At 36.5% G+C, this 19573-nt stretch overlaps 1 protein-coding gene across 1 annotated transcript in view; it reads right to left on the bottom strand.

Annotated features, from left to right (window-relative positions):
• AQR (aquarius intron-binding spliceosomal factor) overlaps positions 1-19573 on the bottom strand; it is a gene marked incomplete at its 5' end in the record, with an annotated part of 51850 nt that overhangs the window by 20023 nt on the left and 12254 nt on the right. Inside the window, 14 exons of the mRNA XM_009071757.1 lie at positions 390-499; positions 2056-2166; positions 3818-3887; positions 4314-4457; positions 5918-6159; positions 9579-9748; positions 10172-10339; positions 12133-12311; positions 13036-13177; positions 15815-15935; positions 17025-17127; positions 17815-17918; positions 18531-18644; positions 19508-19573. Of these exons, the coding sequence (XP_009070005.1) occupies positions 390-499; positions 2056-2166; positions 3818-3887; positions 4314-4457; positions 5918-6159; positions 9579-9748; positions 10172-10339; positions 12133-12311; positions 13036-13177; positions 15815-15935; positions 17025-17127; positions 17815-17918; positions 18531-18644; positions 19508-19573 (1844 nt within the window). The remainder of the gene's footprint in view (positions 1-389; positions 500-2055; positions 2167-3817; positions 3888-4313; positions 4458-5917; positions 6160-9578; positions 9749-10171; positions 10340-12132; positions 12312-13035; positions 13178-15814; positions 15936-17024; positions 17128-17814; positions 17919-18530; positions 18645-19507) is intronic.

The raw sequence follows: 19573 nt of genomic DNA, 5'->3' as shown, positions 1-19573 counted from the left end.
GACAGCAGAAGTGATATTTGTACCAAAAGAAAAAAAATTACTGCAAAAATCTACCTCTATTACTCTATAATTCCATAAAAGCCATATGGGCCCAAAAATATAATGAACTACTTCTATTCAAGCAGCTGTTTGTGAACAAGGAACTGCCTGATTCTGCCTGTGTATTCTCAAGGGTACATAGTTTCTGTACTGAATAAGAACCAAAATTACTAAACCCTGTACTGAAAACTACTGCACCCTGTGTTACTGGTATTCTATAGCATGAGAAGTGTAGAACTTGTCAACCACAGTTCCTTGCTTATTTCCATGGGAGGTAGAGTGAATTCAACACATGGATCTTGCTATAATGTTTATGCAAGTGAATTTAATGTTAGCACCTCCTTACTCACCTGCTGAAATCTTTCTCTGTCTCTAATTCCTCTTCCCCATGACCCAGACGCAGCAGGTGGCGCTCATCAATGTCTAGAGCCATGATCTTTTCAAACAGCTGGTTCAAGGCCTAAAGATTGACAAGAACAGGAGAAAGGGTAGTTTTCAGAAGTTCAGAGGCTCTTGCTGGGGAAAACTGGGGAATTACTGCTAAGTAAGCTAGGAAATTATGCCTACCTTGGTATAAATGGAAGCCAAAGCAAACAAAGTTAATACTGAAACTCTTAATCTTAACAGGGAAATTAGCCTACCAATGCTCTTGCATTTATGTAACAATTTTATACATACTTAATTTTATGTAACAATTGAATTTGATTTTACAGTTTTAAAATTTGATTCTATCACATGGTTAACTTAGTTGATGAAGCTATCAGTTTACAAAACTGTTTCAACAGGCACACTTTGCAAACATTCCTTTTGTTAGATGACTTTAAACAATTTAACTTCTACTGTACATTGAAGAGTATGATCTGGTACTGACTGGCATCTGCGTGACTTTATTCCATTTGGATAAAGAAGTTTTGCTTAACTAAACTACTAGGTGTGCTACATCATCTGCCGTAAACTCTTCAATTCTCTAACTGCTTAATACCAACTGTCTCATTCAGTGTATTTCAGAGAAAGTTTGTAAGCACTAGATCCTCTAGTTATAAAACTAAGAATAAACATAAGCAAGCCCCACTTCCAGCTGGAAGTCATATAAACATGTTAAAGAGCAGTGTAAAGGCATAGGGAACAAACCCTGCTGAGATACAGTTTATTTCCTAAGGCACAATTTCAAGTGCATGTCCTCAGAGAAGTCTTGTCTGGTAACAAGAGACTCCTACCTGCCTTAAATTATTGCCTTATTTTTCTCCTCTCTGGACATGCTCTCAACCCTTTCTGCCAACTTCACTGTCACTCTCCTGCAACCCATTGCAGAACTGGCCTTTAGTATTGCAGGTCGTAACTCCTCACCAAAATGAAGCCCCCTCCACTCCTCAACAGTGTAAGTGCCTGATCTTGCTTTGATGAAAAAAGATAAAATGTTTTCTAAGTGGTATGTTACGTTAAAATAACTCATAACTTAGACAGGACAGGATAATTAGGGAGACCAGGAAACAGATGACCCTGGTTTTCAAATAAATAATTCCAAAACAGACACAGATTTAGAGTAAGACTCTAACACTTTTAACACTATTATTTTTATTTTATAGATGCTTAAGAAATAGCAGTTTAGACTCCATCTCCTACGAATGGGATGCAAACACTCAGCTGAATGGGCTTTCCCTTAGAAGCATGAAGCACAGAGCAAGCAGCATCTGAGAAAGCTAATTAGAAAAAAATCTGTTATGCATGCAGTGAATGTAAAACTCTAAGAACTAACCAGAGACTTTTTCAAAATGCTTTCTAATTTCTACCTCCAACTAGTTAAATATATTGAAAACTTCTGATACATAGCTCAGAACTACAAACTTGAAATTCAAAAATTTAATTTCACATTATTAAACTGGCAAAACTGCACACAAGCCAACTCAAGTTTTCGTTGTTAAGAGACAACTGCAATCCCAAACCTACTGATCTCAACACCTGATGTTCTTCTAGATTGCAATTACAGGAAAATTTCACACATGATTGACACTTTACCTGATTAGAGTGGGTAACTATAAGAGTTCGTTGTTCTGGGAAATTATGATAAAGATTGGATATTATCTGGACTGCTACATCAGTTTTTCCAGTACCAGGTGGACCCACTACCTAAAATCAAATGCACACAAAAAAAATCAACCAAACATCAATACACAGTTTATCAGAATACTGCACAATAAAGAAATAAAGCCAGATGGGAAAAAAGAACAATCTCACATGACATTGACATCATAGATTGCTTCCTGGCTTTTGTGACTTCAAGACCAAATATAATGTCTCATAAAGGACTCATTCAGATTAGTTAGCCAGATTCCTGCCTAAAAGGAATACAGTAATCCAGCATATGAAGCACTAATTTGTTCTGCAAGTCATAAAAACAGACCTCCTCAGAGAAAAAAGTAGTTTAGCCTCAGAAGAGGCTAAATATGGAGGAAATGGTGAAGGAGCATCAAGGCACACAATTGAAAAAGAATAAGGTGAGGCAGACAAAGAACAGAAAAAAATAAGCCATTCCTTTTATTTACTTAAAAATCTACAACTGATGATACAGAAGTAATAACAGTTAAGGTTTTCATAGGCTCAATTATAACAACATTCCAAAACTGACACCTGACATTTTAAACGTATCCAAGTATTAAAAACACCTCAAAGCAATTTGTTCAGCAGTAACAAAGAAGTTTTCACATGTATCTACACATAGAACTACAAATTGCTATGAAATCACGCTTGCTTTATTTTTAAAAATCTCATTGATCCCTGGATTCAAAGCAAGTAGCATTGCACTTCTCTAAATCATTAAGAAATGCATGAGATAATCACAGCAAATAAAACATAGGTCTGTATTACATAACTGTTTTCTCAGCCTACATTCTCTCCCTGCAAAAAGGGGGATGATGTAATAAAAAATCAACTATTAAAAATTTAAAAATAATAAGAAATATATCCTCAAAACCTAGAAGCTGACCTTGCAATTGTTTTCCCTTCTAATCTAAATGTTTGTCATTAAAAAAATCAACAAATACGGTTTTTGTAGAAAAGTTCAAATTATATAACAACCATCTTCTCAAATATTTATGAAAGCTGATGGAGTAGCAGGCACAAGAAGTTACTTTTGTTCTTTATATCCCTTCAAAAGTGAGGTGGGTGATAAGTTTATAATGCATTTTACACATGAAGGTCATTAATAGTACAACAAATATGAAATGATACTAATAAACAATACAAGTGCTATTTTAAAAAATGTCATTTTTGTTATTTTCACAACAAATCTGCAGCTTTGGTTTGGTTTGTAGCTACTTTGTTCTACAAGTCAGTAGGATATAAAGGATTGCATATTTCATTTCACAAGACAGAAGAAAACAGCTCCCTGAGGACAGTTAAATTACTTTCATTTCCTTTAATGGAGTTGGATCAAACTAAAAATGATGCAAGTGATTTAAAACAGCCAAAAATGACAGACATAGCAAAAGCTGTAGCAACAAGCAATCCAACCACTGAAAAAGTAAATTCAGTAGCTGTGGAAAATCTTCAGCCACTAAAACACAGGATACAGTTACATGGAGATCAAATGTGTTTCTGTATGATTTTGTGAAGATGGGAGGATGTACAACATTTGTATGTTACTGTTTCACATTTTTAAACTGTTAATAGAAATTAGCTCAGTAAGGCTATGGAAAGGGGTATTAGGTATATTCAGGGAAACCCCAGTAATGCCAGAATCAAATAAGTAAGAGTATAGAATCCTGAAAAATATTCTTACCATAGTTAGTCCAGGCTGCATTCCCGCACGTATAGCTTCAATCTGAGTATGGGTAAATTGAATAGTATTGCTGCAACAAAGCAAAACAAGATCAGATAATTCATATATTTTATCAACAGTTTTGATAAAAGCAATTGTTTTAATAAGTTTCACTTAAATTAATTGGCTACATCTCTCCAGAACTACACACTTGCAAACTTTTACATAAACTAAATCAATATTACAACTATCTCCCACACGACAACAAAATCATCCCATCTAAAAGACTGTTTATTATTTGCAGAGAATGCTGTAAAATTATTTAGACATGATTTTCCTAATATTCAAAGTCCTGAGACAAAAAATAATAGAAGACAGGATTTCTCCAGTTCTTCAAGGGAATTTTTTCATAGAGAGGGGATAATAAAATAGTTTGATTTAAATATAAAACAAACAGGTTTCATTTCTCTCAATGCATGTGCTACCATTTTTAAGGAAGTTCTCATCCATATATTACCGTTTCGGTTGATTATATGGATACGGTCCCCTGTTTGGAATGACATGAGGCTCTACAATCAGTGTTTTACCATCTTCAGAGTTTTCTTCATTTCCATCCCCTTTTCTTTTCGTTCCTTTACCTCCCTTTATTGGAAAAGTTATCCTGTAACACATAATTTAAGGCTACATATCAACATGTTCACTATGACACAGATTGTCCTAGAAGTTTATACAAAATGGTATTTTATCACCATGATGACAAAAACCTCCACACAACAGTGAAACAAGTGCTGCAAATGACAAAGTATTAATGAGGAAAAAGAAAAGGAATAACAAATAAATTGATGAAGCAGATTTGACAAAATGTATGTCAAAAGCACTCTTTTCATGGCTTGAAAAGCCAAGAACAGTGCTGAGAGTTGAAGGCAAAGAGCTCATAAATGAAAATGTAAGGGACAGGAGCCAAGTTATCATAGAACATAAGATAGTCAATGTTCTAAACTGTTCCAACACATGTAGCCTTTCATCCTCTCATTTTGTCTTTGTTATAGTCTTCTCTATCGTAGCAAGTTTCTCTAATTCAGAAACAGATCACAGGTGAAAAATCCCAATGCAGGTTTCCATAACAATAATAATCCCTTAGTCTCTTTACAGGTAAAATGCAGCACTAGAAGTGTAATAGCCCTTCATAAAGAGAAATATGTACTTTTTAATCTGAGAAATGAAAATGAACACTAGCTCATGAAGGAAAATGGCTTGTGAAATCTTTATTGATACCTTCAGACATTTTTATATCATCATATAGTGTTAGTGCCTATTCCACACAAATTCTCCATGCAGTTTCCAAAAAAACCATGGAAGAAAACCTGCTGTTTTTCAAGATTCAGCTTAGCTGTGATAAAAGCTGATTGGTGTGGGGGAAATCCATCTTTTCCCTCCCCAAATCTATTCCTTCAAAATGAAACATATTTCAATTCTCATTAACTTATATGTGAACAAAAAAAGATACAGCTTCTTCAGGTGAAGAAACTGTTCTCCAATGTTATGCACTGTGAAACTCAGTTGCCAAAGTTCAAGTTGGTGCACCAGGAAGGACAGAACTGTTAAATCTAAAACTGCTGGACAACCTGGACAACAGCACCACTTGCAACAAAACATGTAAATCTCACTGAGCTGCCACAAAAGTAGGCATCTTATTTCAGAAACCATTCCTAAAATAAAAGGGGCGTTATGGGATTCCAGATTTAATCCCTTATTTTGATTGAATAGCATTTCCAAAAGCTCAGATTTTAACTGATGTTGAAATTGCTGTTCCTAGCTTGCTTTAATGAGACATGTAAGGAAACTATGTAAATAAAAATCTTTAGGCTGACCTTGAAGAGGCTAGATACCATAATGCAGAAATTAATACTGTGGTTCTTGATTTTATATCATACTTTTGCTTCACCCATATATTCAACAGGCTGATCTACAAGTAATGCTATTATTTAAATCTATTTAAATCTTAACATATCCACATCTTTTCTTAAAAGAAAGAGCCCTTTGACCCCTGAACCTAACTCCATCTGACAACACATTTCAGCAATACCACCAGAGCAGGAGTGCTTGAAATACTGAGATCACCTGAAGGGGGGTACATGCAGATCTGGATTGTCAATAGTGACTTTTACGTTGTATCCAGGAAAGCTAGCTCTTAAGTGATCAATAGACAGGAAAGTGTCATTAAAATCCAGAGTTGCAATCTGATTTGGCATTTTTGAATAGTGTGCACTGCTTGGGTCACCATATCCAAGAATGATGTCATGAAGCCAGTCAGGAACCACACAATCTGTGTTCATCAAATTCCTAATAGTCTCCAGAAGAGCCTGCAAGTTAGAAAACACAGGAAAAAAATATGATTGGAAATACTGATGTTTTACCAAGCAAAAAATCATACTGAAGATCAATCAATTCTGTTCTAAGATGGCAGCATGGAACTCTAATTTGACAGGTGTTTGCTTAGATTAAGACAATACACAGACAGTGTATATATGCAACAAAACGGCTGTATAGAACCATATCATTCTTAAACTATACTGTTAGTAAAGAGCTAGCAAAGATGACCATAATCATCAGTAAAGTCTTCATTCCAGGACACTCATAAGGAGTGCAAAAATGCATAGAAGATCCTCATGCATCTTAAGGTTTATCTTACACCCCTATAAATTGCATCCCTGTACCTAACTTAAGCTTTCCTTCAAATGTTTGCTCTTCACCCTCAAATTAATTTATCTGTTAATCTGCGATTGTGTCAGTATTTTCTCTCCTTTCCTCCTCCTGTGAAAACACCAATGCTCTAGACTCTGGACATGTACAGAGGGTGTACATTTTAACTAAAACCAAGTATGTCTCTAACAGCTAATGTGCTGCTTCCACAATACAAAACCTTTACTTCAGCTTTTAAAAAATAACTTCTATGTACATGTGCTGGTTTGGGCTGAAGCAGAGTTAACTTTCTTCACAGTGGCTAGTATGGGGCTGTGTTTAGGATTTGGGCAGGACGCAGAGTTGATAATGTAGAGATGTTTTTGTTGTTGCTGAGCAGAGCTTACACACAGCCAAGGCCTCTTCTGCTTCCCACACTGCCACACTGGCAAGGAAGTTGGGGGTGCATGGGAGATCAGGAGGAGACACAGCTGGGACAGGTGACCCAAACTGACCAAAGGGATATTCCATACTATATGACATCATGCTCAGTATATAAAGTGGGAGGAAAAAGAAGGAAAGAGGGACACCTGGAGTGATGGTATTTGTCTTCCAAGGAACCGTGATGCATGATGGGGCCCTGTTCTCCTGGGGATGGCTGAATACCTCCTGCCCATGGGAAGTCATGAATTACTTCCTTGTTTTTTGCTTGTGTGTGTGGCTTTTGCTTTCCCTATTAAACTGTCTTTATCTCAACCCATGAGTTTCTCTAGCTTTTACCCTTCTGATCCTCTCCCCCATCCTCCTGGTGGGGGAGTGAGCAAGTGGCTGCGTGGTGTTTGGTGGTTGGCTGGGGTTAAACCAAGACAGTATGTAAAAATAGTAAGATTAGTTCTTGTAAGAGCTCACACTGCTGACCAATTGTAATGACATAGTGGTGTCACCTCCAGCAAACACATTGCATTTGCACTTTCTCTGCTGTCTCATCTGCTTAATTTACTAAGACTGCACAAAAGTTCTCTTGTCTTCTCTTCTACACACTCAGCTTTTAAAATTCAAGCCGCCTTTTATCTGCTCAATACACTGTCCACACTGATCACAGCGTTCTCTTGGTTTTTTTCATCCAGCTGAGGTTAGAAAGGTTTGCAAAGGGCATGGAATGCATGCACCTAAACAGGGGGCAATGTGATAAATGTGGAAATACCTTAGTTTGTCTATGAATGTAAAAAGAATGTATGAGACATTAGTAAAAACCAGCACAGGATGGTTTGCATTATTTGCCTGTAAATTAGCTGCAAGAACACAGTACAAATTTGAAAGCTACACACATCTAACAGCAATTCTGAGCAAACTCAGGCATTCACTGGAGCACTTTTCCTCTCACTAGATGAAAGTGCATACTCATGCGAATGAAAAAAACATGCCTATAGTGCTTGTACACCAACAGGCTTTGGCAGAGAGCACTGGTACTTAAAATGTAAAATGAACCTGACACAGACACAAAACATAAACAACTGTTTCTGGTGAGTTTTTTTTAAATGTATTTATAAAGGACTCTCTATGAGGTACTTTCCATATACCAATCCACGACTGGATGGCAATAGAATGGTCTATGCATGCTGAAAGCTACTGCTTCATACTGGAGGCATCTTTCTGGACAAAGAAAAAGAAAAAAGTCCAAGTCTTCCTGCCTCACTCCTTCCATCTACACAGAACCTGCTATGGAATCTTTTAAAAAAAAAAATCACTTCAATTATGCAATGCATGATTTCAAGGCACCAAAAGAAAGGCAATTTTTCATTCATGTTGCATTTTCATAATGGAAAACTCAAGCAACATTAAAGATTCAGAGTTCTAAAGAGCAAAGAAACTGAGTAAGAAATATTTTTAGGTATACAAAATTATGCGCCCTCCCAGTGAAAAAGGTCAGCAGTATCTTGTGCTGCATTAGGAAGTTGTCCAGCAGGTCAAGGAAGGTGGCTCAGCACTGTTGAAGCTGAATAATAGAATGGTTTTCGCTGGAAGGGACCTTTAACGTCCAACCTCACTGCAATGAGCAGGGACATCCTCAACTCACTCAGGTTGCTCAGAGCCCTGTCCAACCTAACTTCGAAAATTTCCAGGGATGGGGCATCTGCCACCCCTCTGGGCAAGCTGTTCCAGTGCTTCACCACCTTCATCATGAAATATTTCTTTCTTAGATCTAGTCTGCATCTATGATCTTTTAGTTTAAAAACATTAACCCTTGTCCTATTGCTATTAGGAAGTCTGTCCTCATCTTTCTTACAAGTCCCCTAATTGAAAGGGTACAGTAAGATTTCCCTGGAGCCTTCTCTTCTCCAGGCTAAACAACCCCAATTCTCTCAGGCTTTCCTCACAGGGGAGAGATGCTCCATCCCTCTGATCATCTTCATGTCCCTCCTCTGGACTCAGTCCAACAGGTCCATGTCATTTTTATGTTGGGGGCCTCCAAGCTGGATGCAGTACTTCAGGAGAGGTCCAGAACGGACTAGATGGGCAGAATCACCTCCCTCAACCTGCTGGCCAGGGTGCTTTTGATGTAGCCCAAGATGCAGTTTGCTTTCTGGGCTGTGAGTGCACACGGTTGGCTCATGTCCAGTTTTACATCCACCAGTACCTCTCCAAGTGCTTCTCTGCAGGGCTGTCTTCAATCTGACACACTCTAACACCCAACAAGAAATTCATTCAGTGATGTTCCCAAAAGCTAGCAGGTTCCTCTGATTTTCACCTTTTGACTAACTACTCCTTTTTCTATAGTTCATTATGTATCAAGTAACAAAAACATTCCATGTACTCCCTTAACCCAAAAGGACAAGTTAGTAGTCTTCCTGTTAAAGGACTGAAATGATAAAGTAATGTTACATTATATACTCAAGTGAAGTAGCAGTGTTCTGATTTTCAGTTAGTTCAACAGCTACCTGGAGGGGAAGGTTATCACCAACTGACATGCTTGAGCTTCCTGAAGGGATGCAATGTCACCTAATAAGCCTAACTACACACATCTAAAATAAACATATCTCAGTACAGCTGGCATATTCAGACAAACTCTTATCTAAGAGTCAAAGAACAAGCACCTTACCTTGAAATTGTTTTCTTTTGGTTTTCTTCTCATTATTATATTAAATGTCTCATAAACATCTTCTGCTCCATTTTGGATTGTATTTGTCATATCTTGTTGATACTGGTTGGGGTCCAGAAATACTCTGTATGTTCTGCAATCACCTTTAAGTCTTGGTTTGGGTTCAGGTCCTGCCCGTAATGAAACAGCTGGATTAGAATTTAACTAGTGCTAAAAGCAGATTATCATTCATATAACTGATCCATAATTGTTCCTGAAATGAAATTTAGACAAATTCATATGATGAAACTAATTTCTGCATAGCACTAGAAACATTTTCATCCCACTTCTAATAAGAGTTTTTGAATAGAAGCTATTTTATTGCTAAACTCAAAACATACTAGATTTATTTAACTAATGCAACTACATCATATTTTACCAGAGGAAATTAGTTATCCTTTCTAAGGCTGCTTATGCAATTGGCTTGCTTTTTTCAAGTAGGTAATGAATACAGCGAGAATTTCTTATGAGAAAAGGAAGTTAACAATTAAGCTGTTAAAAATAAAAATTAGAGAAAAAGATAAATCTTTGGAACAAGTTTTGGCATATCATACCTTCTTCAATAACACGCCCTTTCTCATCCAACATGCCCTGAATTTCACAGCCTCTGACATACACCAGGCCAGTTTGCTCAACAAAAGGTTGCCGCCGGTCAAACTTGGTGCCATAAGGTTGCATGGGACGAACCGTAATCAAAAAGCAGACGTCATGTTTACGCAGACCTGATTCCCAAAAGGAACATTCAATGACTGGATTGAATTTTGAATAAAGCATTTTCCTTATCCACTCCTTAGTATAGATAATAGAACACACTAAAATTTCTTTTAAATAAAACCCTCTTTAGAGAATAATGCGTTCTGTTTCAAAATACGCCTTAAACTTAGAGAATACAGAACCACAGGATATTGTCATAAAATACCAGATACAAAAAGTAAAAATTGACTACATTTTTTCAAAAGAACATACATATTTATTTCAAGATTATTCTTATCCCAATAATCTTACTTCAGTTTCACAACCTAAATATTTTTAATCTTATCTCAAAGCAGTGTATCATTAATCTCTTATTCTCACTGCCTTCCTTTGGACAAACCTTCAATTCATTTTTTTATTTTACAATAATATAAGTGCAGTGCCTAGAACTGAGCACAAAATCCTAAACAAAGTGACTTTAGTTATCTGTTTAATAGAGTAAAAGGTTACTTAAACAATTTACTTGTTCTCCATGCTACATTCCAGTTTATAAATCCCAATATGACTTGAGATTTTTTCCTTTATCCCTCAGCAGTAACAAGCTATTGTGAGGTCACATTCACTTTTGAGCAATGACGACCTCAAACTCGTTTTGTTCAGCAGAAGTACTGCCTGGTAAGTTATTCCCCCAACATGCATTTGTGCAGTGACTTGTTTTGCTTAATAATCATCCCCATTGAACTACAGCCTGCTTTTAAAATGTCATTTCTCCAGTTCACTAATGTAATTCAGAAAATGAAACCTTTTCTCCAGTATACCTCCAGATTCGCAAAGATCTCACTTTCAAAATTCAGAAAACAGGCTGTAGTTTTCATGAGACAAATAACTTCTCATTACGTACCAGATATTATCCAATGGAAAGCTGTTTCATCAAGCCTCCACTATGTCAGGCATTGATTCATTAATTCTTCACCTCAGTTTTCATTAAGTTAAAGCATTACTGCTTTTGAAATCACAGAGGCTGTTCTAGTATTTCAGAAGCTAGGGACACCACAAGATAGCTACCTTCAGTATACTGAGGCTTGTTGCCATCCTCTCAGATTTTCTACTTTAACAGAAATCTACATTCCCAAACTTCTACCTGCTAATTTATCACACACTGCAGCTTTAGCATTTCTGCTACGTGACCTGTAAGCACACTATGCAGCTCCAGCACAGTTATCAGGTTTCTCTAACAAAAGAGAAGGGAGTGACATTTACTGATAATACAAGCACAAGTACATGCTTCTATGCCACATGGTCAACTAAAGTTCAAATCCCCAAGCAAAAGAAGTGTCGCCCATGGACATTTTTAAGAAAGAGTATTTGGTACAGTCAGCACTTCACCACATTCAAGCACACTAAAATGCACTGGTTTTAACTAAAATCTGTCCTCTCCACTTGTACATGAGACAGGTATCACATGCCCCATGCTTTTCAATATAGCATTATTAGCATACGTATTAATTAAAAATGTTAAGTTAACCTTCCACATTCCCTGTAAAGGACAGAATTTTACAATTAGGAACTGAAAGACATCAGTCTGAAATAGTAAACATTCTGTTCCTGATGGACATGTAAGTACTTCATAATTTCAACCTTCACTTTAGGAAAATATAAACTTCTTAGACTTGGAATTTGAGTAACTGAGTTCTTAATAGTGTATTAAGATTTGCAAATCTGTATCTTGGATAAAAGCACTTTTTCTTACAAGTAAGATTACATCAAAATGTATTTTGATGAGCACCTATTTTGAGCTCTTTATTTCAAAGAGAATAAGTACCTTCCCATTCATCTTTGATATTATCTCGGACATTCAAATTAATAGTCACATCAGCTCGTACTCGCATGGGCCAGTTTTCACCAATATTGGGCTTTGCCACCTCCACCACTGTGAAAGAGACAATGGGTTGTGCCATCCTGGCCCATCCACCGAAGACCACACCTCCATATTCCGATAACCTAAGAAATAAACCCCAAAGTTTTGTTAGTCATTATCAGGTAACAGATTCAGTTCTTTTTTTGAACTGTGAAACAATTTACTTCAAAGTGAGTTCTAAGACAAATGTAGAATTCTTAATTTCACATGCTACTGAGTTAGAGTCACATAATCCTGCATTTTAGAACTGAAGCACAACATGAACTGACTTAATATTTCATGAAACAAAGGCAACTTATGCTAGCATCATATAAAAAAAAAAAAAGCTACCAAAAAAACCCCAAACCAACCCACAGAGACAGAGGAAAAAGGAAAGATAACAAAATGGAATTACTGCTTATAAAAGATATCACACCTTGAAATCTAATGAGGATTAAAATGTGGCAGATGGCAAATTCAAGAATTCTCTATAACTCCTCTCACAAACCAGGAGTTGATGGTAAGGTTCTACATTTTTCAATGTCAGCTAAAGCTCAGTACTCATGGAAAACTAACTCGTCCATCTTAACACAACAAATCCAACATACTGCCATAACACACCTACATGCATATCCAGGCACCCTTAAAATATCATCACTGGAGAAGGCAACACCTTATGGAAGCTGTAAGTGTAAAACACAGTATCTACATAATAATTTTAAACAGCTGTCACTATGTATTTAGTATACAAACAATATCAGTTATTCATTCCTGAATGCATTTTGATTAGAACTGACTGACTGGTTTGCATCAGTTAATAAATATTACCATGGTTTCATCCTACTGACACTGTCTTCAATGTCCTGTCTGATCTCATAGGTAGACTCTAAGCGGAAAAGGTTGAAGTTCCTCAGCAGGTAGTCATGAAGAGTCAGAAACTGTAGATTCAATTTGGGAAGTGCAAGACAACCTAGAGGTTTAAGGGTGAGAGGGAAGAGGTATTTGATGGATAAACAAAGAGAAGATGAATTAATACACTCTGTTTCTATGAACTCATACATATGTAATTCTGTAACTGCCACAGCTGCTATCCTGAGAGATTATAAGATCTATTCCTTTTATAAATAGACACCTCTAAAATCCATGTATTTTTGGGGATCTCTTTAAACAAACCTGCACAAGATTGAAGGAATTTTCATCCTTCTAGCAGTAATAAGGTGAACTATTTAAAGATTAAATCCATCCCTGTATTCAGACTACAACAAAACTGATTTTATGAAAATCAAGTGCAGGGCAAAGTAATGGTACTTTGGGAATGCAACAATTAAGCTAGCATTAAATAATGATGAAAAAGGCTCATTAACTAATAAAATCCATGTATTATCCAACAATTCCCTAATTCCCAAGCTTTATGTTTATTAGAAGCCATGAAAACCATTAATGTAGAAAAAATGTTTTAAGTCAAGAAATCAAATTTAATAAAAAGTTTCTGTTAGTGGTCTGGCTTTTTAATGAGAATGAAAAACCTGGGAAAATTACATCTAACTCCACAAGGAGTATTAGAACTGCTAGACAGGGCCTAAAGCTTGTATTGTTTTAGGGTAGTCTTAGATACAAATTTCCCATAATAAAAATTCTTCTACATGACTCATTTAATATTACTGGACTAATGTTGCAGTTTGACATCTATGTTTGACCTCTGAAAACATTATGCCTTTGCAACTTGCAATATTATTGTTCAAACCTATCACTGGTATATGTGCTACATATTGGCTTTCACATGCACCAAGATGCAATGGTGGTGAAAAAAAGGCAGAAGAACACAGTAATTTCCATTCTGGATATTCTGATGTGATAAAATACTTTAATACATTTCCCAACATCAAGTAACAAATCCTGTCCTGTAAAGACAGTTATATGCACAAAGGGCAGGGCCTGAAGCAACACATCTTTACGACTGCATAGTAGTTATCAGACAGATATTCTTCTTCCCTCATTTTCTAAAAGAAAATAGAACCACTACTCCTATCCTTCTTGGGTTAAATTATTGCTTAAGTTTTAGACCAAAGCAATTTAGCTGCTTTTAAGAACACAAAATTCCTTTCAAGACCACAAACCCAAAACTGTCTTGTTTGAAATGAGGGCTGGAGAATATATGGAGATTAAAAAGAGAAAGTGCAAACTAAACTAAGAGCAGCAAAACAGAAAAATACTTGAAACAGTCTGACAGCAACAGAAATATTTCATGACAGCACCATCAATACAATAGTTGCAAAAGAGTTCACCACAGGAGGAAATGTTTCTACTAGCAACCACTGTTACCTGCCAAAATTACACTTCATCATTAATAAATTCCAATGCTTTATGAGAAAAACCACAAAACAGCACTTAAACCAGGTGTGATGACCTGCTTTCTCCTCCTGCCTCCTCTCCTGCCCCTACTGTAACACATACATCATGATTCATGTATTTGGCTAATAAAATATAAATGCATAGCCCACAAACTGCAGAGTCAGCCTTCCAACTCAGCCTGAATGCCAGTACAGCTACTCTGACTCATGTTTAAGAACATGAATGTTCCAGAGCATTAGAACAACCTATGTGTTGTTCACTCGAATAAAAAACAAAATGTTTTTAAAATCTTGGTTTATACATTAGTTTCCCAGAAATTACAGCAATCTCTCTGGTTTAGGGATTTTGTTTAGTTTGGGGTTTTTTTGGAAAGAGGTGCTGGGTTTTGTTGCAGGTTAAAGGTTAAACATCATCAGACCTATACTTCAGAAGAATCTGAATCTGCTTTTAATTACCTGCATCACACTAAATGTAAGTACATTATCTCTTCTTGGGCAGATCTCTAGATGACATTCATATCGTATCTGCTTGGAAAAAGATCCTTTGCTGCCTATCACCCTGCCTATCTAAAGGGGTCATCTCTCTCTCCTCGTAAGTACTTGTTTCACAGAGAATTTATCCAAAAAGACTAACTATGCTAAGCAGCTGAACTTAATGCTTATACCTACACAAAAATAACCCCTCTGAATCAAAACTACATGGAAAGAGTATGGAATATTCACTGCCAAAACCTGAAACATACTTTACACTAGTCTCTGAAGATATACATTGCTATCTGAAATTTCCACATTCCAAGTTAAATTTTTTCATCCCTAATGAAATTTCTCATGATGCACATTAATTACAACACCAGTTTTTGAAAGTAGATAGACAAAAATACATGTGCTGCTTATTCTTTGTTTGCAATACCTATAGTTTTCTTCCTTGATCATAAGCACATCAAGTATGAACATTAGGTTCTGAATTTACAGTACATATGCTACCTGTCAGTGACTACATTTACACTTCTACCTTGAAATAAGACTAAGATAACTAACTACTGTTAATTTCCTCCCATAACCATCCCTTTATTCCCCTTTCTAGCAATTTGATCTGAGTTCCTGATTCACAACTGCAAAAATCCCTGAGTTTACTCCAAGATACTGGAAGATGCCAAAGTACTGCATATAAGTTTCTTACACAGAATAAACATAAGACATCAGAACTTTCTTTTATTGCAGCATTTACTGTTCTGCTCATTTGCTGATAATCATACCTTCTCCAGAATAATATTCAGTTGGTACAATATTTTCATCCCAAATAATCTTCTCTGTGGGATAAAGAGGCATCTGGTTGAGTTGCTGAATTTGAGATATTCGTCGCTCATGACGGGAAACCTTAGAAAACATGCATTTCAAACTTCTCTAAGTCAATGAGGAACAATAGAGCTATTTTTGAAACTTACATATTAATCCATAAGACTGCTGATGGCCACTTGCCATTTTTTCTCTTTTAATATTTTTGGGTTTGTTTTGGATTTTTTTTAAATCAAATATAATTAAATACACACAGTGACACCAGAAGATGAACACACACACAGCCCAACTATTGGTCATAATACTAAGCAATCATTAGGCTACTCAGCAGACAAAAAATGGCACAAGAGAACTGAAAATATTCAGTCAAGGCTTAGCAGAGAAATCAGCTTCAAATAAAACTTATTTTGCTTTCCATTAAACATACGGGCAATAGCTAACTAACAGTTCTCATTCAGCAACAGCTAGTCTCTATTCCCTCTTTGAGACAAGAAAATCCATCCAATACTAAAAAATGTCACCTGAACAAGTATTGCTCCATGACATCCATAAGCATATCACTACCATTTAAACCTCAGAAAAACACATGAACAGTTTAAGAAATCAACAACCACGAAATAAGCTTATGAATGAGATTTTAAAAAACAGCTATGCCACTCTAACACTGATATCAGATTAGAAGCATACAGTAACACTGATATACTCTGAATATCCAAAACTACATCAGTATCAAATGTGGTATCAAATCAAATTCAAACAGTATTTCAATGGGTTTGAGAACCAAATAGGTACTGAATATCTATATCTGCATGAGCAGATATTTTTGTTTTTAAATGGGACAAAAAGGTTATTTCATAAACAGCTAAAGCTTTTCCAGAAGAACTCAAAACTGTTGCTAAAATTCTCAGTATTCACCTTTACAAATTACACCAAACACCCATATCTTAGTTTCTCCTGGAAACTATATTTATGAATAGACATTTTCAAATACTTATACAGTTTTAAACTCCATCTTAGCGTGCCATTTACTGCTGTAACACTGCTGTGGTTCCCAAATGGCTTGGCAAAATGCTCTAAATGACTGCTTTACCGCAGTGCAGATGCTTGATTTAGCAAATGTCTTGAGTTTTTAAAAGAAAAAAACCCAAGCAGCATTAACTATGTTTTTACCAGCAACTCCAGCAGAAAGTCCTTTTCGTGACTCGTGTCTTCCCCTTCGGCCAGGGGCGGCAGGAGGCAGAGGTATGACGCCACCTGGTGGAGAACATTTGAGCTGCACAGCAGAAGGAGAAAGAGAAGCCTCTGTGACTTACACCGAAACCACTTAGCGTGTTCCCTCTTAGCAGCTGCTTTTTACTTAAAAAACCTTCCAACTATCTAATTGGTCAGACACCAACAATTACGGATAAGTATTTCACGTGAAGTTTCAGTGTAAGGTGTAAGCCAAACTTCTCACCCACAGCAAACATGGCAAGTTGTGAATATTTTTATTGTTTCAAGATGTGTACCTGAAAACAGAACCTAACAATAAAGCACACATTGCCTTTGTCAAAATACGTACTGCTATCCTTTTATTCACAGCATTTACAATACAGTACAGTTAGTACAGTGGCATACTTTTATGATTTCTGCTCTAGTTCTTGTACAGAATAAAGTTTAAATTAATAAATAAGTTAGAGGTTAACTACTGGAAGTTAATTACTGCTACAACTATTTTATGCTATTTTCCAGAAAATTAGTACTTTTGCACTTGCATTAGAAAAAAGAAAAATAAAGTTATTTTTCACTAGTAGTTGACACAAACTCTGTTTCCTTATTTCAGCAGATGTAAAGGCACTGTGACAAGTCAAAAGGACCTGAGAAGTCACGAGAATGCACATGAAGTAAGAAAAAAAGGGTAGAAATTTGTTAAATTAAATCACTGACAATAAAGAATTTCAATTTCAGTTTGATAACTTACCTAAGGGGTCCAAATAACTTCACCAGTGCATCACGAGTGTCAACTGCAGCTACATTTGAAAGTGCAAAGTCATACAACTCTGGGAAATGTGCAAATGCTGCTCTCTACAATAGATCCACACATAAAAATTGGATGTAAGCACATTAATGAAACAATTTAATAATAAATATTTACACAAAAGCATAGCTGCTTCTGATTCGTAACACATACCACCCCATAGATACTCCCAGGACAGAAAGAAAAACCGAATGAAATCTCCATTTTCCTTAGCACAATCTAGCTGTTACTCCTGGACTTCTGACACAGTATTTTTTTCTTATACAACCTTCTATCAGCATTTGTTCTGTCATTAAAATAAAATGTAAGCTGGAGAAAACATATAGCTTTGCAGGCAACTAAGAAAAACAAGGAACAAGTTTAATTTTACTATGCTTCCTTGAATTGTTTTGTTAAAACTGATGGGAAAAACTCTGAAAAATATTAATTACTACAAGCAATGTGAAATTACTTTGCCTCTTACATACAAGGGACCACTGCTGCCACATATTCGTGCACTGATGTCAAAGAAATGCTGCCACCTACTGCATCATCCTAAATTCCTACAGAACTACCTCTCTCCTTCATGGGATCAGTTCATGCCTATTCCAGATGCAAATTAGACTAGAACAACAAAAACAAATCCTTCCCCTCCCATAAGCACTTCATCATCTGCCTACCTGTAGAGAAGTAATTCTGTCATAGTGAATTGTTGTCATCTCATTCTCTGTCAAAGCATTTCCAGTCTGATCATTGATTTCAAAGCCAGTGTAGAATTTAAGCATATCTAAAAGCTGAGACATCATCAATATAAATTAGTGGATTAACAATAAGAGACACCCTGCTACAAACAAACCCACAATTTAACAGGACAAATGAACAAACAAGAGCTCCTCAAAATTCTAAAAGAAATGGACTAAGGAATGGTATCCAAATTTTATACTTGGCCGATGTACAAAATCATTTTGGCTAGATACCTCATCTGCAATATAGTCCACAATCAATATGGTCTCTCTCATATACAAGACTTGACCTGAAACTAACCACAAAAATGTAATCTAGCCAGAGGTTCATCAAGCCACTGAGCCCAACTTATGGCTTCCTGCTACCAAAAGGGAGAGGTCTTGCTCCCTCCTGCTCCCTCTGATGACAGCTCTGAAATTCATCTGACCTTTCAATAAGATTATTTAACTTGGAAGAAGATTACTCAGATGTGCTGCTGGCTTTGTGTTCCATCAATACTGACCCTCAGAGAAAATGAATAAATGCCAGAGATGGGGGACAGCAAGCAGCAGGAAAAGCAGCTGAGATGCTGGAAAGGGGACAGATCTTCAAATCCTGTCATAAAAACCCAATATACTAGATATAACTGAGAAAACTGAAGGACAGTAGTGAAAAGCAGGTGCACTGCAGAACAGTCTGAGGTCAAAATGAAGCACAGGAGAATGCACTGAAGACAACTTCTGTTACATGTGTGGTTAAGCATGGCAGAAGCTGCACTGCTTTCTAGGTTGTACTTGCCCCTGGTAAAGCCATGTTGGTTATTATCGATCACCTCTTTGCTTTTCATGTGCCTAAGCAGAGCTTCCAGGAGAAACTGTGGCATTCATAAACATCACAGAATTAAGAAGTTCTTTTGAACAACTCTGTGTCTCACCTGGCAGAAGAGATGACCCTCCTTCTCTCTTTTAGCAAGACTAGACAGGTAGCAGTGAACAACAAG

The sequence above is a fragment of the Acanthisitta chloris genome, unplaced genomic scaffold, assembly GCF_000695815.1.
Source record: "Acanthisitta chloris isolate BGI_N310 unplaced genomic scaffold, ASM69581v1 scaffold10723, whole genome shotgun sequence".
Classification (NCBI taxonomy): Eukaryota; Metazoa; Chordata; class Aves; order Passeriformes; family Acanthisittidae; genus Acanthisitta; species Acanthisitta chloris.
The sequence above is the reverse complement of the archived record's forward strand: the minus strand, read 5'-3'. Positions and strand labels throughout refer to the sequence as shown.